The sequence below is a fragment of the Hibiscus syriacus genome, unplaced genomic scaffold (assembly GCF_006381635.1).
Source record: "Hibiscus syriacus cultivar Baekdansim isolate YM2019G1 unplaced genomic scaffold, ASM638163v2 tig00111402_pilon, whole genome shotgun sequence".
NCBI classification, from domain to species: domain Eukaryota; kingdom Viridiplantae; phylum Streptophyta; class Magnoliopsida; order Malvales; family Malvaceae; genus Hibiscus; species Hibiscus syriacus.
Genome location: NW_024063082.1, coordinates 1,304,428 through 1,330,693, shown reverse-complemented (window position 1 = coordinate 1,330,693; position 26,266 = coordinate 1,304,428). Strand labels below are relative to the sequence as shown.

Here is a 26,266-nt window from a genome sequence, read left to right as displayed (position 1 = left end):
GGGAATCGGTTTGGTCAGTGGTTCATCTAGGTTGGTTCTGGAAGATCTGATCCCTTCCTCAACTCCCCTTGCCACCCAATAGCTAGTTTTCAAAGAGAAATCAAAAGAGAATTTTCAAAGAAATCAATAAAATAACAAGAATTTTCAGAGAAACCAAAAGAGAGGGATTGAAAGAGAAACAAGAACATTTCAATGGAAAAATCATTTTCATATCTTATCTTTGACTTTTACATGATGGGTACTTCCAATTCCAAGAACGAGAAGATCAAAACTGAGTTCTCAATAACTACAAAGCCCACTCATTTCATTTCTACTTAACACAAACCAAATAAAAGGTAATATTAACAATAGTCAGAAAGAAAAAAAACCATGTCAGAAGAGTCTTAAGAAGCAGCAGTCAAAGGAGGATGCATTGAAGGAACTACATGGATAAAGCTTTGCTCTGATTCTTTACTCAAAATTTCCCCAACTTCTTCTTCTTCATCTTCTTCCTCAGCATCCCAAAGAAACCGAGCATACGACGCTAACACATAACTGCAAATTTCATTAAAAAGATTAAAAAATTCATCAATCATTGTGAAATTGAACATAAAAGATGAAACCCAATTTTTAGAATTTAGTTTTTTTGGGGGGTTTTACCAGTCATCAGGGGCAGCTTTAACAGCTTGATCGAAGTAAGTTTCAGCTCTGGAACTATCTTTGCGAGTCTCCCAGATTAAATCAGCATACATAGATAGAACATTCCCGTCATTTGGATTTGCCAATATCGCCCTCCCACAGTATTCTTCGGCTTTCACGTAATCCCGACGGACCTGGCCGGTTTTCCGACATTAGATTAAGCTCAAAAGATCGGTTTACCTTTCATTTATTTAAAAGAAAATGAATAAAAAAGATGATCTAAAGTTACCTCTTTTAAGAATTTAGCGTAATTGCTTAGGAGAAGTGAATTTCCAGGATTAGCCTCGATCATTTTCTGATAATACAACTCGGTACCATCGTTTCTGTTGTTCGAATCCCACGAGCTCCATTCGTTATCATCAGTATCGGATCCACCACCATCGCCACCGCTGCCTATTCCACACTCTTCCTCCACCACGAGCGACGCTGTTCTCCGCCACTGAAATCCAGCTTCTTCTTTCTCCACCTCCTCTTCTTCCTCAACAAAGATCCCATTCAAGATCCCGCTATTGTGCTTAACTTTGCCCATCTTAGGGACCACCGGAGAGCTGATCATCCTCAGATCCGTCTCCGAAACCGCCCTCGTCATACTCCGCCTCGATTCGTCGTTCAACCCGACAGAAACCGAACACAAAACTCTGAAGGAAACGGATCGGGTTCGGGAAATCAGGGGCGACGACTCGGGTTCCGGCAACGGCTCCTTCGAGTGTGGGATCCATGAATTAAGTAACGGCGTGGATGTGCTCCTTAAAAGCATTTTGTACTAAATTGAAATGTTAAAGTAAATTAAAGGGTGAATTTCATAAATGAGCCAAAGATCTTAGCTCCAAAACTTCCCAGCTGCAGTTTGCAGCGTTTGAAAGAGAAACTGAGCAAGAAGAGAACAGGCGGTGCTGGTTTTTATCGGGAGAATCAGTGGGGGGACGGAAAACATCTAGGCCGTTGATTTCAATGATTGAATATCACATGCATGGATGATGAATACGTGGGATTTTGCTGAGCTGAAGTATTAAAGATCTGTTTGGTTTGAGGGGAATTGAAAAAAAAAATTCCAAATTCCATTTATTTTTGGATAAAGTACGATTTCTCGCTAGCTTTGGATTATTAAGTTATGAAATAGTTATTCGATAATAAGATATTATTTTATCAAATTTTTAACTATTAAGATTTATAAAATAGTTATCTAGTTATTTATATGTTATAAATTCTTTTTTTTCATTAAAATTTGATAATTTTTTGAGCTAAACGTTAATATATTAACTGAGATATGATAAATGTCATCTCATAATCATTTGAATTGTATTTTGTAGATAGATTATCTATTTATCTCAATTAATAAGTTAATGTCTAACTCAAATAACTATCAAATTTTTAATAAAAAATGACGAATTGAGTGATCATATTATAATTTTTAATAATTAAAAGACTTAATAAAATAACATCTTATAATTAAAAAATTATTTTATAAATTTTAATAATTAAAAAAATAACAAAATAATATCTTATAATCTAAGATTATTCGTATAATTTACTCTTATTTTTGTATAGGAGATCCGACCCCAGATGTTGGTGGGACCGTGGTGGAGCCCCGGTTGGTGGGGATTTCTGGCCTGATAGAGGTGCGCTGTCGTTCATTGGTTAGAAGTGGGATCGCCCTTCTATCCTCTCAGATTCTTATGGGTCTTCATTCTTGATTGGATCCCATCAGAGGCTAATGGTGTCTTTTCACTATTCAATCATTGACTTATATCTTAAGAGATTTTTTCTATTTTTCCTCACATGACACAATATTTTTAGTGAGAAAAATAAAAATTATACGTGAATGTGTCGAGTTAACAATAAATATTAATCGTTTTAATTTTAAAAAAAATAATAGTTTTAATAAAAAAATAAAATATTTCAGAAAAATAATAAGGATAAAAATATTTTTAATTTTTAAGGTGTTTTGGGGGTTAATATTCTGCAAACATATTAATATTGGTTTTCTTAACTTTAACTGAAAAAATCAAATATGAATATTTTAAAGGAAAAAAAATTAAAAACGGACCACCATACAAAGAGAGATGAAATTCCAGTTTGTGTGTGAATGATGTATTTTCAGAGCTGGAAAAACCCAGAGCATCTTGAGTGCGTGTACCAGAATTTATTACACAAAATTTCAGCCAAACCCTTTCGTTTTCGGAAATGGAAAAAATCAACTTGATTTTTGTTTAGTTCATAATCCACCTGTTTGAACCCTACAATCAAACTCTCATCCTTGGTAGGTCACGTTCCTCCTCCTCATACCCTGTTTTATTTCCAATGAAATAATCACCTGGTAAAAATAGTGATGTTTTTGTCCATAATCTCCACTGATCCATGATATTTCATGATTCATTGTCTTGTTCCGAAACGACGACCTCGAAACTCCCTAGGAAAACACCAAGCCATGGAGAACCAGCATGACTACTTTGTCGGAAGAAATATCTGAGAACACATGTTTTGAATGATGAAAACATTAATAGCTTCTAATATGTTCTGAAAAGCACATTTCTTAACAAAGAAGCATCAACTCAGGACCTACATTCATTTCTGGTAATTCAGAGGTGGACGAGAGATGAGAAGAAGCATTGCTTGGAAGAAACCGACAAGTCATAAATATATGTTTTAAAAAAAAAACAGATTAGAATGAAAAAACACAGAAATTGTCTGAAAAGAATCACTTGTTGTGGAATGTGTTCGCACGAGAACGAGCTAGATAACGATGATAAAATGGTGTATAAATTATATCTTCAATCACTTAATAAATTATATTAAACATTTTGAAAAGATCAATATCAAAACAATATAAAAAATTGTTTCTTTGCATTTTCGTATCTTATATTATTTAGATATTATTTTTTTCTTCAAATATTTAAATATAATCTTTTAAATATGTATTCAGTGAATGATTGAAGATAAAATATATATTAATTATCGTTGGCTTATACTCATGCTAATACAAGTCACATGTCTTTCTTCTTTTCAGATAATTTATTTTGTAAACTTTTATTTTAATATTATTTTTTCTCAGTTTGATCGAATTATTTTTATTTTCCTTTCAATTTCCATCTGTTGATGACTCCAATAAAATCACTAGTTACTATGATCTATTTTACGGAAAATGTTATAATAGAATGACTTGATGTAGTCATATAGAAATCAATCAAATTTTCTGCTAATTCTGCTTCTCTACCTTTTTAAAAATCACCTAAAAAATTGTTTCTAATATACTAATAATAATGATATAGGAAAGTTAACAAGGTTGCGCCTGTAGCTCAGTGGATAGAGCGTCTGTTTCCTAAGCAGAAGGTCATAGGTTCGACCCCTATCTGGCGCGGTATTCTTTTGCGAAGGTAGATTTTATCCAAGAAACGAAACAACAATTTTCTTTTTTTGCATGTGTACTCGATGTTTTAACACAAAAATGCTTATTGCTAACAGTTGCTCAGAAATCCACTGCAGTTCTAACTTCTGCCCTCGTGAAGAGATCTCATGTTTACTCCTAAAAACACTGATCTCTTCACGTTCAGCTGCTCAGAAATCCACTACAGTTCCCCTGCAACCAATAACACTCAATTCATAGTATCAAAATGCTTAACGCTTACAGTTTTGCATGTTTTAATCGAAGAAACTGTGGAGTGAAAATGCTATTGGAATGGTGACGGGTAAAAGGTAAGGAGGAGGAGATGCTGCGCCTGCAAAGCCAACATGGTCCACCGGCTTTAAATCGTCTGTTGAAGTGATCAACTGAATTAATTCCAGTCCCTTCAAATTGAGGACACTGCTTAGAAAACGATGAAGGTGTCAGACTGGAGACAAGGCAAGAGTTGGTAAATGAAATTGTAAGTTATTACACAAAGGTGCCCCACAGTGGATGTGCTGCAGGAGTTGCTGTTTGCAAAATTTGATTAAACCTGTTGAGAACAGTGAGATAAAAGGATGCTATATTTGCACAAAATGGTGACAAAGCACCTGGAACCCATGGATACACTGCACACTTCTTCAAAGCAGCTTGGAAGATTGTGGAAATGGATTTTTATTGCTGCTGGCCGGTATTATTTTGACACGGGTTATGATTCCAGGGTTCAACTCAACAGCTGTGACTTTATTTAGTGCCCGAAAAAGTTAATCCAGAGTACATTAAAGACTACCGACCAATCTCTTGTTCTGTAGTTGTTGATAGGAAAAAGTTGGATTTATGTTTGATGGTAAAATGTAGGTTATGACGTTTGTAGGTAGTTTACTGCTGTCAGTAGTTCTATAAAGGAGATAGAGAAAGCGGATAAAGACGATGAATATGAATAGTTAAAATTTCAAAGGGAGAAAGATTCAAAGAGACCTCGGGTGTCCTTTCTAGACTTCTATAGTGATTTTTATATGAAATCTTAGTAGTGGTGTCAAGCTTAGAATGATGATGATTATTTAAAAGTTGACAAAATAAATAGATCGAACTGCCATATACTGGATTGTCGATTTACAAAAAGCTTTTGATTCTGTAAGTTGGGCATGTTTTGTTTCAGGATTTTGGATTACATGAGAAGTTCATATCATGGCTGGATGGAGGACTGCATCACAAAGTCAAGGTTTTCCACCTCTAAAAATGGAAAAACCCTGAATGTGTCCCAAAATAACATCTAAACCAAAACAAAATTGCTGCCTCATACAATCAAAGGATGCATGAATTGAAGACTGTTTTATCAGTTAATATAACTCAAATAACATCAAAATGGATGGTCCGCATAAGCCATATCAGTCCAGACAACATTCTAGACATACATCGATCTGGATATAAAAAATCTTACATTAAGCAAATTATATCAATAAAAACATCAGTATGTGGTCTAATGTCTTCCTTAGCAGCTTCAGAACCCAAGTAAACAGGATCTGCAAACATTAAAAACTATGTAAATAGCCAAGATTTTTTTCCCACCATGTCGCCGAGTACTGTCCAAAACAGAGTGCAGTTCTGTGTTTGCTATGGATGGAAAGCAGAGAGTGTAACGTGACAAGTACAACCATTTTCGTTCAGGCTGTCACCTGCATCACAAATTGCCAAGCTTGCACTTTAACTAAAACATTGTAATTGGTGTTTCAAAAGGAACATTTTGAAAAGGGAAAATTGTTTGTAATATTCGAGTCATATAGGTTACCATCCAGCAAGAGAAATCTGATTTAATTGTGTGACACATCAATTTGTATGATTGCATGCAAAGATTCCTAATACAAAAGTTCCTACTCATTTTAACACTAATAAGAGAAAGCTGTCTCTTACTGCAAATGAGTACAATGATGCCAGATACATTGGTTTCAACAATTTGTAGAAGTTGAAGCAAGGTAATAAGTCTCAGGTAGCATATATAAAACATATTGCCACAGTTTTTGGGAACTTGGAGTGGAACAAAGATCAATCAAGAGTTCCTTTAAGGAAAAATAAAGCAGCATGTAGACTAGACTAAGGACACACTGTATGAGGAATTTCATTGAAGGTAAGTATTAGTTATGAATATGTTTCGTAGTGCTTCTTAATGCATGTCCTAGTCTGTTTGAGTTGGTCACATCTGTCAGATTGAGGCGGCAGTTCATTTTATGTATATCGGTTTTCTACTTTTTTTCTGTTCTTTCCTTCTGCCAAAAAAACAAAAGAGAAAATAACCTCAGTGACCAAAAATCCTAGATAATATACGATTTTGATCAACTTTTTTTGGATTTGCGAAAATGACCAACAAAATCGCAATGCGATCTCTAATTCGCATTGCGATCTCCACTATCGCAAATTCGCGTTGCAATAGTTGAAAATCGCGTTACGATTTTCCATTTCGCGTTGCGATTTTTTATTTCGCGTTGCGATAGTCTACAGTTGTTGTTGCGATTTTCCAAATTCGTTGCGAAAGTTAAAAAAAAGATTTTGTTTCTTAAGAATTTTCTCTAAAAAGATAGTATCCGCGCGGACGTGTCGAAGACACATATTACCACGACCACGACCACGACCACGACCACGACCCGAGACGGACGGCGGCGGCGGCGCGCGAGAGTCTCCCTTGTTATCTATCACTCAACAAGGAAGTGGGAAAGCCAAGCCTTAAATACCATTCCCAATAGTGTTTCCAATACTATATGGGATTAAACATTACCAACACTTGTTTCCAATACAATGTGATTATTCAAGAAACAATTAACAATCATGCACCTTAAAACAACTGAATTAGTAACCAATTGCATTAGTATTATACGATTAAATATGTCATAAATAAAAATCAATCGCGATTATTGCAATTTTAAGCAAAACATTCAAAAATAATATCACTATTTAAGGCTTAATCCCACATAGTATTGGGAACAAGTGTTGGTAATGCTCAAATCCCACATAATATTGGAAACACTATTGGGAATAGTATTTAAGGCTTGGCTTTCTCACTTCCTTGTTGAGTGATAGAGAACAAGGGGGACTCTCGCGCGCCGCTGCCGCCGCCGTCCGTCTCGTCTCGGGTCGGGTCGTGGTAATACGTGTCTTCGACACGTCCGCACGGATACTATCTTTTTAGAGAAACAAAATACTTTTTTTTAACTATCACAACGAATTTTCGCAACGAATTTGGAAAATCGCAACGACAACTGTAAACTATCGCAACAACAACTGTAGACTATCGCAACGAATTTGGAAAATCGCAACGAATTTGGAAAATCGCAACGACAACTGTAGACTATCGCAACGCGAAGTGGAAAATCGCAACGCGATTTTTAACTACCGCAACGCGAAATGGAAAATCGCAACGCGATTTTTAACTATCGCAACGCGAGCTGGAAAATCGCGTGCGATTTTCAACTATCGCAACGCGAACTGGAAAATCGCAACGCGAAATGAAAAATCGCAACGCGAATTTGCGATAGTGGAGATCGCAATGCGAATTAGAGATCGCATTGCGATTTTGTTGGTCATTTTCACAAATTCAAAAAAAGTTGGTCAAAATCGTATATTATCTAAGATTTTTGGTCACTGAGGTTATTTTCTCAAAACAAAAAGATGAGGTATGATTTTGAATTGTCTTAACAGTTCCAAGATCTCATCCCTAGTAACAAGAAACATAATTTTAAAACCTGTACTAGCATTAGTATTGCAAAAAAATAAATAAATTTAAGAACCATTTTCAATGGGCAGCAGATTGAAGTTTGGAAGAACGAGAACATATTTATTCAACAAAAATGAAAATTTAGTGAACTCTAAATGAACCACGTTCGATTTTGGTCATCATCAAAACTAACAGCACATACTTTCGTTATACTCCAGGCATAACTATATCATTCAGGCCTAGATAAAGTTACATCAAGAACTGATATCAACATGCATAACAAGCTATCAAACTGTACCCTGAACCCAGATTTCAAATTGTGCATTTGTATAGCAAATAGACATGTCATAATAAAATATATAATCATTCCCATGCTTATGGACATAATCATTGCACTTAAAACTTAATGGAACAAAAATAATACAGGAGCATGGAAAAAACCTTAAAAGAAGCCATTAAGCTGCTGCTGCTGCTGCAGACTGAAACTTCTCCAGCATATCACAATGCGGCGTCTCACGGATAAATCCCCATTGCTGCCGCTGAAGCTCAAACCTACAGTTCTGAGCCAAAATAGAATAATAATCTCTCTCAACACGCTCCTCAATCCTTGCACGCTCAATACTATCATCTGGATAATCCAGCTTGAATTTCGTAGACCTCACGTAAAAGTTCACACCATTCTTTGTTGTGAACTTGTACTCATAAGGATACGAACTAGACAGCGAAAAAACAGGCTCAGATGATGGTAAAAAGCTAAACAAGATGATTAGAAGAATCGGCAGCAACTGAATCAGCATTCGGATGTTGAATCCAGCAGAGCCTTGATCCCCTGTTCTAGCTCCCATCCCAGGCCCAAAATTGAAACTTCGAAATTGGGTAGTCGCCGGAGGCATCCCACCGAAGAAGAAGTTCCTAAATATCTCGTCCGCGTCAAAATCGGTATCGTAAAAGCCATTAAATCCATTGCCCCCACCACGATACGGTGAAGCTCTCCTTTCGTAAACAGGTTCGTCTGATCCAACGTGATCGTACCTTTTCCTACTTTCTTCATTGCTTAAGCATTGAAACGCTTTCGAAACCGCCTTAAAGGCTTCCTCGGCACCGGCAGCTTGGTTCTTATCGGGATGAACTTTCAAGGACAGTTTCCGATAAGCTTTTCGAATATCATCAACGGAACACGTTTTCTCTAACCCCAAAATTTCATAATAATCCTTCTTCTTCTTGATTTGCTTCACGATCATGATTTGCTCTTCGGTGTACGTACCTGCAGCAGCCGTCGGCGAGGAGGAAGAAGAAGCAGCCGATCCAGACGGATGATTCCTCCTGCGAATTGAGGGTTTATCGGACGGTTTGGATTGAGAAGAATCAGGAGGAGGTTCCGGGGTCGACCGATCGTCGGATTTCGCTTCAGCAGCCGCTGATAAGAAATTGTCGACGGGAAGTGATGGGTCGAGCCGACGAGCTTTGCTGAGGAATTTGAGCGCACGGGCTCGATCTCCGGCATCCAATGCATCTTTGCCGATTTTCAAGCATTTCAAGGCATCATCTTTGTTGCCATTCATGTTCAAATTGAAAGAATAAAATTCTAAGAGATGGCTATTGAATCGGAGGTGAAAAATTGAGGATCTTGCCCTAGAAGAATTAGGGTGTAAAAAGGGAAATCGCTAATTAGGGTTTATGTGCTATTGATAGTACAAGGGGCTGATTTTTTTTTTCCTGGTGATGGGAAGAAGAAACCAAAGAGAATGAGGAAAGAGAGATACATGGCGACTTGTAAAATCGATTGAAATTGTCTCAAGTTAAAATTATTTATAACATGCGTTGTGAGATTTGAAATCGGTTTGAGTTGAAGTTAATATTGATTTGAACCCGAGTTCGACTTAAAAATTGTGACTCTAAATCCGACATGCATTCGACCTGAAAAATGACATGAACTCGAATTGAATCGAAAATATGATATTTGAACACGGCTTGCATCTGATTTATATGAACCTGAACCCGATATTAACCTGAAAAATAACTGATATTACCATATCTATTTTCAACCTGACATGTAAATGATCCGATTTGTTTTTGACCTAATCTGATATTTACATGACTTGACATTTACATAACTTATATATTACCATTGATGAAATTATAAAATTTTAATAAAATTGTGAGATTTTGAGTTTATAATAATTTATATTAATTAATATGATTATTTTTTAAATGTTATAATAAAATATTAATTATGATAATTTAATTAATAAATAGACTTATTATATTAATTATGATTCTTATATTATGAGTCTTATGTTATAAATCTTTAATATAATCATTAGTTTTATTTTATTAAGTAATTTATATTAAACATTATTAATTAAATTAATTATAATGATTACAAGTTAGAATAATTTATTAACGTTGAATATGATTAATAAAATTATTTTAAATGTAAATTATATAGTTTAATTTATGTAAAGAAAATTTATCTAACAATTATAACATATTTAAAGCATAATATAAAAGATGAATTTAATTGATATTGATAATGTAAATAACATTTGATTTATTATAGTTGAATACAATAAAATGAACAAAAACAGTGTTTTTTTAAGCTCTCATATCTTATAACAAAAGTTTTTAAGGCTAAAAGTCTAATTTTGCTATCAGAAATTTCTTCATCGAACATTTGTATCAAAATATCTACATGCCGCCAATATTTTTAAATTACGGGCAACTTTTTCAGCTTTTTAGCTTTAAAACACCAACATAATTTAACATAGGTAACAATATAAAAAATGACAAATTACAATAATTTATATAAGTCAAACTAACAAAATAAATTACAAGGTAGCAACAAGAAGCAACATCCAACATTTCTGCATTAAACAAGCAAGCATTATGTAGTAAAGACAAAGGGAATATGATGGCCAACAGTGTCAAACATTTCTGACTTTATCAAACCCTTACAAAATCAAGCATTCAACATTGTTTATAATAACATAAACAATAACAAGTAGAACCATGAAAAAAAAACAACAATGAGCATTTAGAAAGATGTTTGTTGTAACTTGCAAGGTACCTTATAAAAACATAAGCATTAGTAAACAATGGTTTCAGTTATTGTTAAACATAATAAATATAATAAGTCATTAGTAAATAGAAGTTACTTGTAAAGGGAAGAAACAAAACATAATCCCCAATTCCAATGATTTCACTTATTGTTAAACACCCTAAAAATGAAAATGAAAATTCAAATAATTAATAAACAATTTGAAATATTAATGACATTAACATAAAAAAAAAATCTGGCATACCTTTATATAGAAGACTCATTAAGCATAGTAAGGTATTCTTCATCATTATCTTCCGACTCAAAATCATACAACCAATTACGGGTTGTTACAAAAATCTCAATATTTTTAGATAAAAATTTAAGTCTTAATTTGTTCAAAATTCGACCCTCATACTAAAGGACGATTTAGATGTAACTAAAGTAATTAAAATAGTCAATATATCTCTCGCCATGCGAGAAAGTACCAAATATGAAATACTTTGATTTTTCCAATACTCTAAAATATCAAAGTCAGATTCTCCAATACGAGGGACAAGGGGCAAACTAATGTAAGAGTCAGCATGTGATCGTCCGAAGCAACTAAATTTACATCAAATTCTGAAAAATAAAAGACAAAAATTAGTAAATGAAAACAGGAAATAAATAAGATAAAATTCAACTCGAAATTGTAATAACTAACCTGAAATAGATATGTTTTTCTAAATGTTCGAGGCTGATTGGAACTTAAGTCACTTCTGTCTAAGGATGTGTTACTTTGGATAAAAGAAGAAGATGAAGAACCACAAGGTGCATTTTTAAAAAAAATACATATAACTCAAGAAACTCATTATAAATGAGACTTACCCTCCGTTGAACCTCATCCTCAATATAAAGAACATTGTACAACTCCTTCAGTAGTTGTAATTTATATTGAGGATCAAGTAAAACAACAAAAGATAGAATCATTGAGTGATCAGACCAATATTTCTCATATAGTTCAAGCATGGGTCATGTCATTGCAGAAATACCTTCACAAGGATCATTATGAGCATTACACAACAATTTTTCAATTGCAACAACGATAGCCAAATACAAGTTATAAGTGAGATACTTAAAACCAAAGAACATAGTAGTGATTTCATAAAAAAAAAAGCTCAAGAAAATCAGATATTGTTTGAACAATTTCTCACTCATTATCAGTAACGATATCCAACTTATTTTCCCTATTAACAAACAAGTTAATTGCTAATCTAGCCTTAACTGCCTATGAATCATCAAGTAAGTAAAATTTCATCGAGTAGGAACATCCAATACTAACTTACCAGAGAAATAAGAATCAATAAACTTAGCAATCTCACGCAATTTAATAGCAGAAGAATCAATTACCTTAAAACCTTTTTGAACTATCAAGTTCAAAATGTGGGCAACACACCTTATATGAAAGTACTTACCATTGCAGGAAATATGATAAATGACATTCAAATCATCTTTCAGTCTCTTAACCATTTTATTATTTGCATAAGCATTATCAAGTGTAATGGTAAATGTTTTTTTTCAAGACCCACTCACATATAATCTTTTTAACAAACTTAAAGATTGGCTCACCATCATGAGGAGGAGGAAACGACAAAAATTAAGTATTTTAGACTGAAGTTTCCAGTTATTACCAACATAATGAGTAGTAAGAGCAAAATAAGAACGTGAAGTGCAGGCAGAACAACCATCACATGTAAAACAAACACGACTTGAAATAGAATGCATTGAATTGAGTAGCAATTTTTTATGTTTTCATGCTCCAACATGCAATACTTAGTAACAATATACCTAGATATATCCTTAACAGAATAATTAAGGTAATGATACAAATCCCTAAGTTTTTCATGTTCAACAATAATATATGCATAACCATGATACAAAATAGCCTCAGTAAACAATTCATAATATTTGTTTTGATCAAAAGAACTTACCAAAACATGATTTTCAGTAAGATATTCATTTTAAGATTGACATTTATCAGTATGCCTTCTAGGGTTAGATGTACCAATATAAGAATCAACTTTATATCTTTTAATTTTGCAATACTTACATTCGACATAAACGGAACCATCGATAGATTTGATGAAGGTGTAATGCTCCCAAACAGGAGAAGTTATTCTCCTGAACTAGGCTAAGCATGTAGCCTTCTTCTTAGAGGATTTATTGACATCAACTGCTTCGAATAGTAGATCATTTACATCACCTTGTAAAAAAAAAATAGGGTTAGTATACAAAATTAAAATTTTAAGCATATATAAAAACAAGAATAGGCAGTTTACCTCTTTCAGAATGTTCTTCATTATGATATGTTGGGGTTTCTCCTACAAAACAAATGAAGAATATATTAATTCAATTATTAAAATAAAAATAAAAAATAAAAAAAGAATGAAAAACACATGGATAATTCAACTCGTAAGACAAACTTCCATGAAACCTTAGAAAAAAATTAAAGGTTTCGAATAGTTTATAATAGTCTTGTTTGATTTAGGGTTATAAAAAATGAACAAAGACAGAGGAAGATGTTGATGAACAATATCAGTTAGGGTTAGAGAAGATGTACAAAAGAAGATGATGATGATGATGAACAGTAAGGGTTAAGGTTAGAGAATATGAAGAGGCTCAGTTTGGGTTTGGGGTTAGAGAAGATAAACAGAGATAAAATAAGAAGATGAACAATATTGGTTAGGGTTAGAGAATATGTATAAAAGAAGAAAAAGATGATGATGAACAATAAGGGTTAGGGTTAGAAAAGATGAACATAGATAAAAATGAAGAGACTCGTTTTAGGTTTGGGGTTAAAGAAGATGAACATAGATAGAGGAAGAAGATGATAAACAATATCGATTAGGGTTAAAAAATATATATAAAAGAAGAAGATGATAATGAACACTAAGGGTTAGGGTTAGAGAAAAGAGATAGAAGATGAAGAGGTTTGATTTGGGTTTGGGGGTTAAATAAGATGAATTGGTGTTTGGGTTTGGGGTTTGATCAAAAAAATAAGTTGGTTTTAAGTTTTGGGTGTTTGTAAGGATCAAAGAATGGTTTGGGGAATAACATGGATGAACACAGATGAACAATGGTTGAATTTTTTGGTGTTTGATCAAAAAACATGAATTGCTTTCGGTTTTGGTGTTTGTGAAGATCAAATGAGATTTTTTGGGATAAACACATATGAAAAATTGTTTAAATTTTGGGTGTTTGATATAAAAAAAAGGAAATGGTTTGGGTTTTGGTGTTTGGGAAGATCAAATGAGGGTTTTAGGGATGAACACAAATGAACAAAGGATGAACACTGGTGAATTTCTTGAGAGAAGTCATATAATTTTGAGAGAATCAGAGAGTTAGAAAGAAAGCAAAATAAAATGAGAAAAAAAGGAAAATAGCTGAAATTGTAAAAAAATTAGCTTATATACGAGTCCAATTCAAATTCGGATTTGGGTTTTAGCCTTCGTGTTTTTTAACTTTATTTGGCATTGAGCGTTGTACCATAGTTTTAAATTTGTTCAATTTAGTCTAAATTTAATGATGCGATTTATTAATTTGAGCTTCATATTTTAAATTTGTTCAATTTAATCCTTATATATTTTCTAATTCTTTCAATTAATATAAATGTTTATATTAATAAATTAATATATATATATATATATATATATTATTAATAAATTAATATATAATTTATATATACTAATGAATTATATAGTTTATATATATTATATTAATATATACTATATATATTATATTTTTTTAATTTTTTAAATTTTTTAAATGAATGTGATTTACTCTATTTTTCAGATTTGCTTCACATTTTACAATTATTTTGATTTCATCCTTTTGTGTTTTTACTTTAGTTAAATTTTAATTCGTTCATTTTCATATTTATTCAATTTAGTCATTAAATTTATAGTTGCATCTAAATTTGGCCCATTCTTATTTCTTATTTATATTTTTGTAATTAGTCCATAACTTTTTAAATGGGTATAATTTAGTCATTTTCTATATTAATTTCAACCTCAAATTTTAAAATTATTTCAATTTGGTCCCTCATCAATGCATGTTGTTTAATTTATTTAATTTTTTATTTGTAATTTCATATTTATTCAATTTAGTCCTTAAATTTATTTTTTTCATAAAATTGATCATGATTATTTATATTTTTAGTAATTTACTCTAAATCGTATAAAATTACAAATTGCAATTCAACGTTTGCGAAAGATGAAAAATAATTAATCCAAAAATAAAAATTGACCTGATCTGAACTCAATCTGTATCTGATAAAGATCCGACCTGAATTTTATCTGCTAATGATGTGACCCAATCTGAACGAGATCCGCCTGAAGTCCATCCGAACCTGAATTAACCTGGTCTTTAACTGCTCCGGACCTAAACTGTTTTGACTTGAGCTGATATCGATTTGAACTAAAAGTAACCTGACCTGAACTCGAACTGAACCATGTGTCAAATCAACATGAAAATGACCCGACTTGATTTGACCTGGACCCGACCTGATTCGAGTCGAAGCATCAAATTGACCTGACTTGACATGTATCCGATTTTACCCGACCTGACAGGATCCGACTAAAACATGAACGATTATCTGATTTTACATCCCTACGTGAACTTCTCATATTTTCTATGCCAACCAAACTAATTTGGGTCAAGTCGGGTGGGTGACTTGGAATTGGATCCGATTTTTATTATAAACTCAAATTTTGATTTTCATCCTTTCATTAAATTTAAATTTAAGATTTTAATATCTTAATTTTTATTTGATTTAGTTTAATATATATCTTCATAATGTTGTCAGTTAGTTTAAATAAAAAAAATACTGAAATGTATTTTTTAGTTTAGGAAGGTAGAAAAATCTTTAACAAAACTAATTAAACTTTTATTTTTTTCATTTAATTGAATTATTATATTTTGAAATTTAATCAATTTTTTCAATATTGATCGTTAAATTTAATAAATTTTAAATTAATTAATATCAAATGTCACATTACGAAATTGATAAATATTAATTTCAAAATATTATTAATTTTTTAAATAAAACTTCAAAACTTTACTTTGTAACAATAATATTTCCAAAAAATAAAGATTTAATTGTTAAAATTAGTCCCAATAAAATAATTCAAATTTTTAATTAAAAATTTAACTAATTTAATTTTTTGATTTAAGAGTTGAATAAAAAATTAATAATTTTATTCAAAAGTTGGATATTGTGTTTTTCTTTTATATATAAATTTTGAATAAATACAAAGTAATATCTATTCAGATATTCTTAACTATTTCACAATGAACACTCATACCCCTTGCATTTGTAGTGCTCGAACTCAAGACTTCAAGGGATAGCACGAAACTTGAATAAGAGATTTCTATAGTTAAAGTCAACTTGTATTATTAAGCAATAAAAAGTTCCTTACATAAATTTAATTACATATCAATATAAAAAAAATCCAAATCGAGTCAAACTAAATTTTAGTCTAAGCAAGGAAATAAAAAAGTTCGTACCATAATTGGTTGAAACTTAAACTAGTTTGGTTCAAGTTCGAATAAGAGTTTTTTCTTCTAAAAGAAATTAGATTGATTGGAACTTTTCTTTATGAAGGAACAAACATTTGACTACAACATGGAAAGAAGGTTAAACATAACTGTCTTCACCAAGGCAGGCTCCACAATGATACCAACATGGTATCAACCCTGCCCTCCTCCATCTACACCATCTCTTTCTTCAGAAGCAGCCGCCATTAATTCATCGAAGTTTCTGGTCTTTCCCAACAATATCTCAATCTGAGAAACAACATAGAACCCATTTATACATGCATATATTATCCAAACTCAATAACATGGAACGATAAGTATGCGAAAATCCGATACTGGTTTCCCTAGTTTATCATTATAAGGAGAGAGCAAATGGTTCTCACCTTACAAATATGTATCATGGCAGATACAGAAGGAAGCGAGAAGAGTATACTATAAAGTTGATATTACCTTTGCTTTTTGGACCGGAAGCCCTCGAGAGTCGTCCTGCATGTCGACGGTTGTGGTAGTGATCCCTACAGAAGTGCATTGTCAGGATTCAATGATTACATTAATACGTGTATGTGTTTCAAAATGTATATAAATGAAAGATAATAAAAGTGGACGACCGCTTACTCTTCTCAACAGCCAAACCGTTGTTTTTTAGAATTTCCGCAGTCGTGACGACAGCGGCAATAGCTGCATACATGAAACGATCAATAAAAAAGAACGATTTACCACAATTCTCAAAAATGTTTCTATAACTTAACCAACAAAATCAAGCTACAACCACTTTGCACTAGAGAAAAGGCTTTAAGACATGGAACCTAGAGCATAAATCGGTTCATATAGCCATCCTTAAGAGATGGTATCGGCAACGTAAAGGGCTAGAATTCCAATAAACATTTGGAACCTTTTGTATCGTAAACTTGAAGCTTTGCCACATATTAATCCACAATCTCCTCACATAAACAAGTTTAATACAAACAACCTATCGATAAATCCCAAGTCAAAGCAAGGGTGTCAGAAATATCCGGCACCGGCACCTTCAGGGCAACATCTATAAGGAAGAATACTAAAAACTGAACCACAAAGCTTCAATGTTGTACAGTTTATATAGGTCAACAGTTTCAGTGGAAATGAGGTCAAATTGAAATTAACAAATGCAGAGGTTTGAAGACGTCAATCGTACCCATCCCAAGTGCAGACAACTCCACCTCATTGTACTGTTGCATATATCTCTGCAAACAATATGAGAGGAGGAAAATGGCCATCTTATGAATGTAATAAATTAACAAAAGTAAGCTTCTTAATCGATCCTAAAAGCTAAACCCCTAGATCCCCTAATAGTTAAAAATGCTCAAATCGAATAAAAAAAACTAAAACCCACCAAAAAAATTAAAAAAAATACTGGGGTTAGTCAAATGCAACACTTTATTCTCACAGAGAAGAAAAGAAGGGAAACCTTGGCGAGATTAACGTAGAAAAACAAGGGCTTTTGGGTATTGGATACTTGAATCCGGCTCTTCTTGTGGGGATCGTTCGCCAAGTTGAAGTTGTTGATTGTTTGAGTGATTTCTTCCATATTTTAGATTTTTGCTACTCAAACACTAAACCCCCTAAAACCCTAAACCATAACACAGCAGATATCCCATGAGCTCTGTTTTAATAGGGTTGAATTGGGCCTGGTGCTACCAACTGGCCAGGTTTCTCAATTAACCATATCATAACAATTTCCTTTTGAATGATTACTATTAATTAAATGTAACATAATAATTACTTTATCTAAGCCGTTTATCCGGCAGCTCCAGAGTCGAAGACAACATCCGCAATAGCTCCAGAGTTGAAGACAACGTTTATCCCTCTTTGAAAATCGGGTGCCACCTATCAGAACAGTAAGAACGAGCAACGAGCTTTTCATTCGTGTTTAACAATAGAATGTATAATCGTATTGTGTACCATATTACCGGATCTAACCAAACCTATATCAGAATTATAGGGAAGGTATTTTGATTCCTTCTGTTGATATTCCTATATAATAGTCTTGATTTGATACAAAGATTTTGGTATTTCCTGTGGATCACATATTCGAGTATCATTGAATCAGAAGACCAATGGAAAACAATACACGCTTAAGGTAAAGCATACAGAGACCTTGAGTGTTCATAGAAAACTCTAATCAAGAAAACAGGGCAAGCTTCATGCTGATGAAAGCCTAAGATAGTCGATAGGTATGCCTAACACTTGCCTGTTCCAGGTGGAGCTCTTTTCTCGGTGATATCGAAAGACTCCAACACTTCATCGTCTTGTACGTTGAGACCTTAAGAGTTCTCATCATGTTCACCGGTAATAAGAGTAGGGACCAACATTTTCAAAACTTCAGAGAATATGCCTTGAGGTTGAATCTAAAGAAAAATACAAAGATAACTCTTTTTTTTTTGTAAAAAAGGAAAAAGCTAAGGACCTTAACTCGAATCAACTTAAGAAGTTTGTTACTTCGCTAGCCTCTCCTTGTCCTTGAGGATTTCACTCAATGGTTTTGGACCCTGGAAGTCTGTTGATGCAGGTAGGATAAAATGCCTCGTTTTTCCACCGCTTTCTTCAGTTTTCCTCTTCTCTTCTCTAATCTGGGCAAGGGTCTTGGGACCTGTAAAAGCAGTAGACGCATCTTTGGATTTCCTCTCCCTTGAAACCAGATTTCTATAAACCTTAGATTGAATAGATTCCCGTCTAGGTAGTCTTTTTTCCCTATAAGGCCGCTTGATGGAGCGATTAGGCTCCAGGCACTTGACCCACCCACGCCGGTTTGTACCATTGCAAACACCACCTTGGCCTCCCGTTGATTCAGTAGAGTGCTTCCCCACTTTTGATTCCAATCTTCTACTTGATTTCCGACCCACACTACGCCTCTGTGGCCTTTCCAGACTTTGATTGATCAGATGAGAATATTCAGACCTTGACAGACACTTAAGAGGATTACCCTCGACTACCCTGCGGGAACTCAAATATTCTCTAAGATCCACATCAACTGACAGTTCAACAGGCAACAGTCTTCTCTTTTGGGGAAATATGGAACCCAACCTTCTATCTCTGAGGTGGGCAGAAGGATTCCTCGCATTATCAAAAATGTACTCATTGTCTGAACCCTCATAAGCATTATACACATCTCGATCGTATGAAAATTCTACATCATGCTGAATTGAATCTTCATAATCATAACTAAAGTACTCTCTCTGCTCCCCTTCAGGTTCCAGCGGATAATCTGAATCATTCTCGTAATCCAAATCATCTGATTTGTTATCCACAAGAACATCGAAACCTGGGGAGGACTCCCACCTCTCCTCTGGCTCAATATGATCATCCAATTGCTCCTCTGAACTTTCATCTGTGCAAATTGGAGATCTGGCTTGAGTAGTGCCTTCTTTTAGAAGCAAGGATTGTGACCTAACAAAACCAGCTTGTCCTAATTCAAAAACAGACGTTTTTGGAGAGACACTCTTCTTTATCATAGTTTTGGGCACTGATTGTTGGACGTCCACTTTAAGCTGCACACCAGTGTCCTTAACAGAATTTGGGGCAGTTTTAGAATCAGTTTTAACCTGCACACCAGTTTTAGAATTTGGGGCAATGTCTGTCTGAGCTGCTCCACCATCATTTTCTACGGATGTCTTACGGTCCAATGGAGGAACACCAGTCTTCAAAGAACTTCCGGTAATGGCACTGTCACTGGGACCATGCAGGAAAGGGCATCTTTCACCTTTGTTGCAGAAACTATTGAAGTAAAAGTAACAAGGTAAATTTGTCTTGTTCGGAGCTGCCGAACATTGGTACGGAAATACAGTAGAATCAGACGGAACTTGAGCATGCACATCCAACGGCTGCGAAAACGGTAAGGGTTTTAGTTCATATTACTACATCAAACAGCCAAGCAATAATTAAATAAGCCAAGAGTATCGATTAATTACTCAATCAAAAAGGACTTAAAAGGAAAGTGGTTCCATCATAGTCACTTCAAAAGCTAATGCATCAAATGATTTGTTTAAGACATACATTAGATGCCAAATACACCAGTAAAAATTGTGAGTGCATTTATGGCCTACCCTTTTAATATCTAATTGCTTCTAAAGCTCCAAGTTTAATGTTACCAGAAAGCCAAACATTATGAGAATCTAAAGCAGATAGTTTAGCTAAAATCATATGACCCTATAATTCTTGTAAAGTCATGGCATGTCAGCAATAAAAGACATTGTAAATGTATAGGCGAGTTTAGGGTAACGTAGAGAAAACTACAACAACCATATATATGCCAGAAATGAAGGCGATGTCCAGACAACATATCAAGTAACTGCTCCAAATATACTATCCATTGCTACACCTTTCGCATTGTGTGCATGCAGAATTGTGTTCTAAAGCGCAATTCATGCTAGATTCAATTGTGAAATCCCCAAAACATGTAAAAAATCTAATTCATTCACAATATATCAGTCCAATAATCGATATGAACTTATTAAAAAGAATCCAAGCTCACAGGATGCCGAAAACCACATGTCGGGTTAATACAATTTCCATCCAACCAGTACCAGCAGTCCCTCGGGTTGAGCCTGACGATTTCACTATGTCTATACTCACAATCAACTCCCTGATTGAAAGAGAGCCAAACAAGAAGATCAAACAAGTTAAGAGTAGGGTATCACATCAATGAGAAAACCAGTACATAAAACCCAAACAGATTGAACCCAGGAAAAAAGTTTATATACCACGAGCTGCTTATATACATTTGGCATCATCAATGTTTTTTCACTTCTCAAAAACCAGTTGAAACAATTTGAAACGAAACAACTACAATCAGTTAAATAAATTATAAAATCTTTAAATTCCAACAAAGAGAAATGCTTCACAATTTGCAAGTAAAAGTACGCAAACAAAAGAAAATAAATTCTATCTCTAATCAATTAAAAAAGAAAGAAAGAAAGAAAACTAGATGGTTAGGGTTCAAAATTAATCCTAAATATCCAGATTTGAGATGCAGTGTCAAAAACATTAAAAAAAAGCACAATACGAGCTGAAAATCCCAGCGTGAAAGAGAAACAGACTCAGTTCGACCAAAAGAGAAAGAGAAAATCAATACCTTCTTGCAAGTGAGAGGAGAGGCTAAGAAATAAACGCAATCGGTGTTGACTTTCACCAATTCTTCCTCCATTTCATCTTTATATTCTATGCTTTTCATGAAAATGAAAAATGTAAAGAATAAAAGGCTGACAGAAACAGCACTTCTTGGCGAACAGAAACCAAAATCAAAACAGACAGTGGTGTAGGAAGTGCCTGCGAGTGAGAGACAGAGAGAGTATATATATGTTTATTGCTTGGGCCATCACTTGAAAAGCCCGTGCTTACAAATATGCATGAGACCTATTAACCAATTAATACAAATTAAATTATTTATTAATTACTCTATTAATTCAGACTGAATAGCGAATTATGCATAAATTTATTATAAAATAATTACCTCAAATAAATGTTGTGCTACGAGGGGATTTAACCTGGTATCCAACTTTTATATCTTTCTTTTTACATTGTCCATAAATCACTCAAAATATAGAGCTTGGAACAATCTTTATGTAATGATGCAAGCTAGAAAATGCACATAAATGAATCTTTAGTTGAGCATTGAATCCAAATGTTGATTACACCAAACACAAGGCAAGCTTTATACAGCAATACCCTAAAAGTAAAAAAGGGGAATTGCTTCCATTCATATTCTTGAATTATTATTGATATATTTATAGTAGAAGATGCAGAGTTTCTAGTCTTTTGGTGAATAAGAATTCTATAGATTTGGAATGGAACTGCTGAGCTGTTTCAAATCAGCTTCAACACCATCAGTCGGTACATCTTGATAAGCCCAGGTGGAGATGAGGTGATGCGCGATTGCAAATGGCCCAGGGAAGAACATGGGAGCCAGCTCCCCGCTCTCGACGTTAAAATCTGCGGACAAACTCTGCCCCTTCTCAACTCCTTTGCACATCTGAACTACTTTTGCCGCAGTCGTTCTTTGTGCCTTCTTGTATTCTGCAACAGCCAATGATTTCCTCACATCTTCTCTATTGTGCCACTGCGCATCTAGACAAACAAGAAGTGCGGAAAAGAATAGGTAAAACTTCAAGAAACTGGAAAACCGTCGAGGAAGTGATTACCACAAGGGCTTCTAGGTTAAGTTTGTGCAATCCACTAACTATAACCCATTTCTTCCTAGAACTCGTTTACTTCTATGATTAGTCACTGATATTAGCATATAACAAAGCAAAAGCCTTCTATTGACTAGTAGCTAAACTACATGCAAAGGATCATAAACAATAGCAAACGTATCGATTAAGCATGATTTACACAGCGCAAAGGTGTTGGCAACTTAGATTTCCGAGAGAGAAGAAAAAGAACAGAAGAAATACATGGGAAAAGAACTGGAAGTTGTGTTTTATACGGATTAAGCAATGGTTTACAAAGTATAAATGTAATGACTAAGATTTCCAGGATTGAAGAAAAATAATAGAATTCCATAGCAAAGAAATTATGTTCTCAAAAAATAAAGCAACCTGGAAACGAAAATTGTAAATGAAAATACATTTGTGCACGTTCAAGTACCTTCTAGTTCTTCCTTATCCACGGTTATTTCAAGAGATTTGGCGTACGCAAAGAACCCCACCATCAATTGGCACGGTATGCTACTCGGACCAACTGAAATGCAAATCGCATATAAACCAAAGCACAAAATAGCCGAACATGTTATTCATGAAACAATGCTTGAAGAATGTTACCTGGCCATGGCTGAGAACTATGATAGACAACTTCTCCGACTTCAATGCCAGTCTCTTCATACGTCTCTCTCCTCACTGCTTCCTCTAAGCTTTCCCCTGGCTAAGGGCAAAAGAAAATATTCAACAATGAAATCGCCAAAAAAGCATCGATTTTTCAAGAGGATATAAGAAAAATAAAGGCTAGTCCGTTTCCTTTCTCATACTTCCAATATTGTCTAATCCTACAAATAACAGCTAAAACTTGATATAAGCTTAAAAGCTGCCTAAGATAGTTACCTCTATAAATCCAGCTAAACAACTCCACATTCGAGGTACGAATCGGGACTGTCTACTGAAAAGAGCACGATCATTTTCTCTATCGATGACCAACATGATGACAACCTATATTTTCAAGAAACATGAGTTAAAGGTAACCAAAAGACACCCTACAAATCCATTGCATTAACATATCGAAACTTCAAACATCAATTATAGAACATAAAGGAGAAATGCTTTTACCGGATCGACACGAGGGTAAATCCTCTTTTTGCATAACTCACTGGAGCATTGTTTCCTTCTCCCAGCTTCCTTGGGGACTGTTTTCTCTCCACAATGTCCACAAAATCGTGATAGGCTATGCCACTCGAGCAATGCTCGAGCCTGATCAAATGCAACAAACATGTAACAACAAGAATTAAAAACACATAAAATGAACAAATTATGAAGCTAAAATCGCTGGTTCTTTTTCCCACTTACATGACCAGCAATGGCCAATTCGCCCATAGCTGAAGAATCTGCCCAATCAGTAGCCACCATCAGTGTCCTAAGCTCCACAAAGCAAAGCTGTTTGGCACCTAATTCAGGAACCAAACCGTCTTCCTCAGAAACATCAACAGCCCAGAAAACAACATCCTCCTCAGCGTTTGTTCCCAAATAAACCAAAGAATCCTCAGTCAAATCGACCCCACATTTCACCAGAAAAGCTTTGCAATCAGGCAAACTGATCCAACCCAGATGCCAGCAAGGCACATCATCGTCCCCTGTAATAGACGAAGAAGCCAAAGGACTGCCCTTTCTAAAGGGAAGGACCTTGAAAAGAGGGGAACTTGGAGGAGGAGAGCTGTTTTCTGGGTTTTGGAGGAGATGGGTTTTGAGGGACTGAAAAACTGAAGAATGGGAAAGTGGGTCGTGGGGTTTGGGGGTTTTGGATCTTATAGGGTTACCAGCAAATGCATGGGCATTGAGGTTGATTGACATGACGGATAGAGAAGAAAAGATGGTCCTTTTTGCTAGAGTTTTAGAAAGGATGAACAAATGAGAGGAAGAAAAAAGGAGAGACAGAGAGGGCATGGTTGCCTTTAGACCATTTGAGTGGTTGATACTTTATCAGAGAGTTGGGGGTAGCCGGGTAGGTGATGACTAAGGCTATTGGAATGCTGAAACGTGTCCCGCTTGATGGCCTGTCGTTTTCTTGTTGGTGGGTTTCTGGTCAAATCACTGTGCAAGTATTTGTATCAGACATTAAATTATATTTTGATCCTTTACTTTTAAATAGGTTAAATGACATAATATGTCCCTAAACTATCTTTAAATGATTATTTTGTTCATTTAACTTTTAAAAGTTATAAAATAACCATTAAATTCATCTATCTATTTTAAAATAATCGCTACAACATTATAATAATTGTAAAATTTTGATAAATTTAAGTATCATATTAAAAGAGTTTAATAAAATTTTATATTTTTTATAATAATGTGATAACTAAAAGTTATTTTATAATAGTTTGACAGATTTAATAATTATTTTATAATATTTAAAAATTTAATAACCAAACTATCATTTAAATATAGTTTAGTAAATTTTAATATACTTTACCCTTTGAAATAATTATAAAAAATTATATGTGTTAATTAAATGAATGAAATTATTTTTTTTATAATAATTGAAATGCAATGAGTCGGGTTAAATAACAATCTATTAGGTGAACATGTTACCTCAAATTAGTTTTTTCAGTTAATGTTATATTATTCATTAATTTCAGTTTAGAATAACTTTTTTAACTATTATAATAATATCATATTTATATTTTTAAATAATACTCCTAAGCTAAGATATTTATTAATATTTATACGTTTCAATAATTTATATTACAATAAAAGATTATTTCAAAATAAATATAAAATATAATTTCAGTGTTTATTGAATATTTTAGATATTTTTCTGTTGCATCTTATATTAATATCAAACTTATATTCACACGTAAATATATTAAGTTATAGCTTTTAAAATATAATATTTAGAATACTCTCAAATCTCAGTAGAATCTGCATATTCACAGATATTATAGTAATAATTATATAACTAAAATCAATTAATATTTTTTAAATAATCTAGGATAATTATAAAATAGTTATTGCGTTAGTTTTTGGCAAAAATTGGCCAAATCTCACATTGGAAATTAACAAATGATGGAAAAATTCTTAGCCTATAAATAGAACATTTCCCTTTGGTTAAATGTATGCAATCACCAAAATACAAGTGGTGTACTAAAAAACTATTAAATATACTAGTAGTGAATTTAATGAGAAATTTTCTTGTGGTGTACTTTAGCTTTTGGGCAATGTGTGAGAGTTAAATATTTTGTAGTGTGGTTGTAATGATTTTCCACATAGTAAATAGTTTTTTCTCTTGGTTGTCTTTTGACAACGCCTGTGGTTTTTCTCCATTTGGGAGTTTTTCACGTTAAATTATTGTGTTTTTCTCTATTTTATTTTTCAAGTATTTTTGTTAATGTTGTGATCTAAAGGGATTGTTCGATTACAAGGGGTCTATTTTCCCAACAATTGGTATCGGAGTCAATGGTTTGGTAAAAGATAAACTTTAAGGCGGTGTAGGAATTTCTTTAAAATTCTTAGTATGCTATGTGGTTGCGGCTTTGTCCGATCTTCTACATCATAAAAGATTTTTTAGAAATTGTTGTGGTCCAACTGGAGGTCCTTTAAATACGTTATTGTGTTTATTGAGTGTGGTATTGTGTAAGTAAGTGCAGCCAAGAAAGTTTTGTCACAAAGGCTATAATCGCCTAAGGAGGTTGGGACTTAAACGGTACCATTTGTGT

The 26,266-nt window shown here is 33.8% G+C and overlaps 5 protein-coding genes and 1 non-coding gene across 6 annotated transcripts; 1 reads left to right on the top strand and 5 right to left on the bottom strand.

Moving 5' to 3' along the window:
* Positions 1 to 225: 225 nt before the first annotated feature.
* Positions 226 to 1,619, bottom strand: LOC120161578. The gene is made up of 3 exons (XM_039171799.1): positions 908 to 1,619; positions 640 to 812; positions 226 to 534 (listed from the first exon to the last, which is right to left on the bottom strand). Exons 1-3 carry the CDS (start codon positions 1,433 to 1,435, stop codon positions 384 to 386), a joined length of 852 nt encoding a protein of 283 aa, XP_039027730.1. The 5' UTR covers positions 1,436 to 1,619; the 3' UTR covers positions 226 to 383.
* A 2,344-nt stretch (positions 1,620 to 3,963) lies between these two features.
* Positions 3,964 to 4,036, top strand: TRNAR-CCU. Its single transcript has one exon. It is a non-coding gene; the product is annotated as a tRNA-Arg (tRNA).
* Positions 4,037 to 5,625: 1,589 nt separating this feature from the next.
* LOC120162474 (chaperone protein dnaJ 49-like) lies at positions 5,626 to 9,499 on the bottom strand. The gene is made up of 2 exons (XM_039172617.1): positions 8,208 to 9,499; positions 5,626 to 5,736 (listed from the first exon to the last, which is right to left on the bottom strand). The coding sequence occupies exon 1, from the start codon at positions 9,326 to 9,328 to the stop codon at positions 8,222 to 8,224; it is 1,107 nt and encodes a 368-aa protein (XP_039028548.1). The 5' UTR covers positions 9,329 to 9,499; the 3' UTR covers positions 5,626 to 5,736; positions 8,208 to 8,221.
* A 6,878-nt stretch (positions 9,500 to 16,377) lies between these two features.
* On the bottom strand, positions 16,378 to 17,941 carry LOC120162475 (uncharacterized protein At2g34160-like). The gene is made up of 5 exons (XM_039172618.1): positions 17,822 to 17,941; positions 17,549 to 17,597; positions 16,993 to 17,055; positions 16,828 to 16,892; positions 16,378 to 16,626 (listed from the first exon to the last, which is right to left on the bottom strand). Exons 1-5 carry the CDS (start codon positions 17,939 to 17,941, stop codon positions 16,531 to 16,533), a joined length of 393 nt encoding a protein of 130 aa, XP_039028549.1. The 3' UTR covers positions 16,378 to 16,530.
* Positions 17,942 to 18,684: 743 nt separating this feature from the next.
* On the bottom strand, positions 18,685 to 21,598 carry LOC120162477 (zinc finger CCCH domain-containing protein 34-like). The gene is made up of 3 exons (XM_039172620.1): positions 21,485 to 21,598; positions 20,885 to 20,995; positions 18,685 to 20,234 (listed from the first exon to the last, which is right to left on the bottom strand). The coding sequence occupies exons 1-3, from the start codon at positions 21,581 to 21,583 to the stop codon at positions 18,849 to 18,851; spliced, it is 1,596 nt and encodes a 531-aa protein (XP_039028551.1). The 5' UTR covers positions 21,584 to 21,598; the 3' UTR covers positions 18,685 to 18,848.
* Positions 21,599 to 22,002: 404 nt separating this feature from the next.
* On the bottom strand, positions 22,003 to 24,533 carry LOC120161715 (nudix hydrolase 19, chloroplastic-like). Its single transcript, XM_039171926.1, has 7 exons — positions 23,904 to 24,533; positions 23,667 to 23,807; positions 23,445 to 23,549; positions 23,169 to 23,268; positions 22,996 to 23,088; positions 22,181 to 22,476; positions 22,003 to 22,150 (listed from the first exon to the last, which is right to left on the bottom strand). The coding sequence occupies exons 1-6, from the start codon at positions 24,495 to 24,497 to the stop codon at positions 22,184 to 22,186; spliced, it is 1,326 nt and encodes a 441-aa protein (XP_039027857.1). The 5' UTR covers positions 24,498 to 24,533; the 3' UTR covers positions 22,003 to 22,150; positions 22,181 to 22,183.
* Positions 24,534 to 26,266: the final 1,733 nt, after the last annotated feature.

What these genes read in the sequence shown, in the direction of transcription:
- LOC120161578 (XM_039171799.1), bottom strand. Translation starts at nt 1,435, where the DNA reads ATGCTTTTAAGGAGCACATCCACGCCGTTACTTAATTCATGGATCCCA. An exon ending in ACGCTAAATTCTTAAAAGAG is followed by an intron (nt 813 to 907) that starts GTAACTTTAGAT and finishes AAAACCGGCCAG; the next exon opens with GTCCGTCGGGATTACGTGAA. An exon ending in AAAGCTGCCCCTGATGACTG is followed by an intron (nt 535 to 639) that starts GTAAAACCCCCC and finishes TGAAATTTGCAG; the next exon opens with TTATGTGTTAGCGTCGTATG.
- LOC120162474 (XM_039172617.1), bottom strand. Translation starts at nt 9,328, where the DNA reads ATGAATGGCAACAAAGATGATGCCTTGAAATGCTTGAAAATCGGCAAA.
- LOC120162475 (XM_039172618.1), bottom strand. Translation starts at nt 17,941, where the DNA reads ATGGAAGAAATCACTCAAACAATCAACAACTTCAACTTGGCGAACGAT. An exon ending in TCTACGTTAATCTCGCCAAG is followed by an intron (nt 17,598 to 17,821) that starts GTTTCCCTTCTT and finishes TATTGTTTGCAG; the next exon opens with AGATATATGCAACAGTACAA. An exon ending in CGGTTTGGCTGTTGAGAAGA is followed by an intron (nt 16,893 to 16,992) that starts GTAAGCGGTCGT and finishes GCACTTCTGTAG; the next exon opens with GGATCACTACCACAACCGTC.
- LOC120162477 (XM_039172620.1), bottom strand. Translation starts at nt 21,583, where the DNA reads ATGAAAAGCATAGAATATAAAGATGAAATGGAGGAAGAATTGGTGAAA. An exon ending in CTCCTCTCACTTGCAAGAAG is followed by an intron (nt 20,996 to 21,484) that starts GTATTGATTTTC and finishes TCTTTCAATCAG; the next exon opens with GGAGTTGATTGTGAGTATAG. An exon ending in CATGTGGTTTTCGGCATCCT is followed by an intron (nt 20,235 to 20,884) that starts GTGAGCTTGGAT and finishes CCGTTTTCGCAG; the next exon opens with CCGTTGGATGTGCATGCTCA.
- LOC120161715 (XM_039171926.1), bottom strand. Translation starts at nt 24,497, where the DNA reads ATGCCCTCTCTGTCTCTCCTTTTTTCTTCCTCTCATTTGTTCATCCTT. An exon ending in TAGTTCTCAGCCATGGCCAG is followed by an intron (nt 23,089 to 23,168) that starts GTAACATTCTTC and finishes TTTGCATTTCAG; the next exon opens with TTGGTCCGAGTAGCATACCG. An exon ending in GGATAAGGAAGAACTAGAAG is followed by an intron (nt 22,477 to 22,995) that starts GTACTTGAACGT and finishes TTGTTTGTCTAG; the next exon opens with ATGCGCAGTGGCACAATAGA.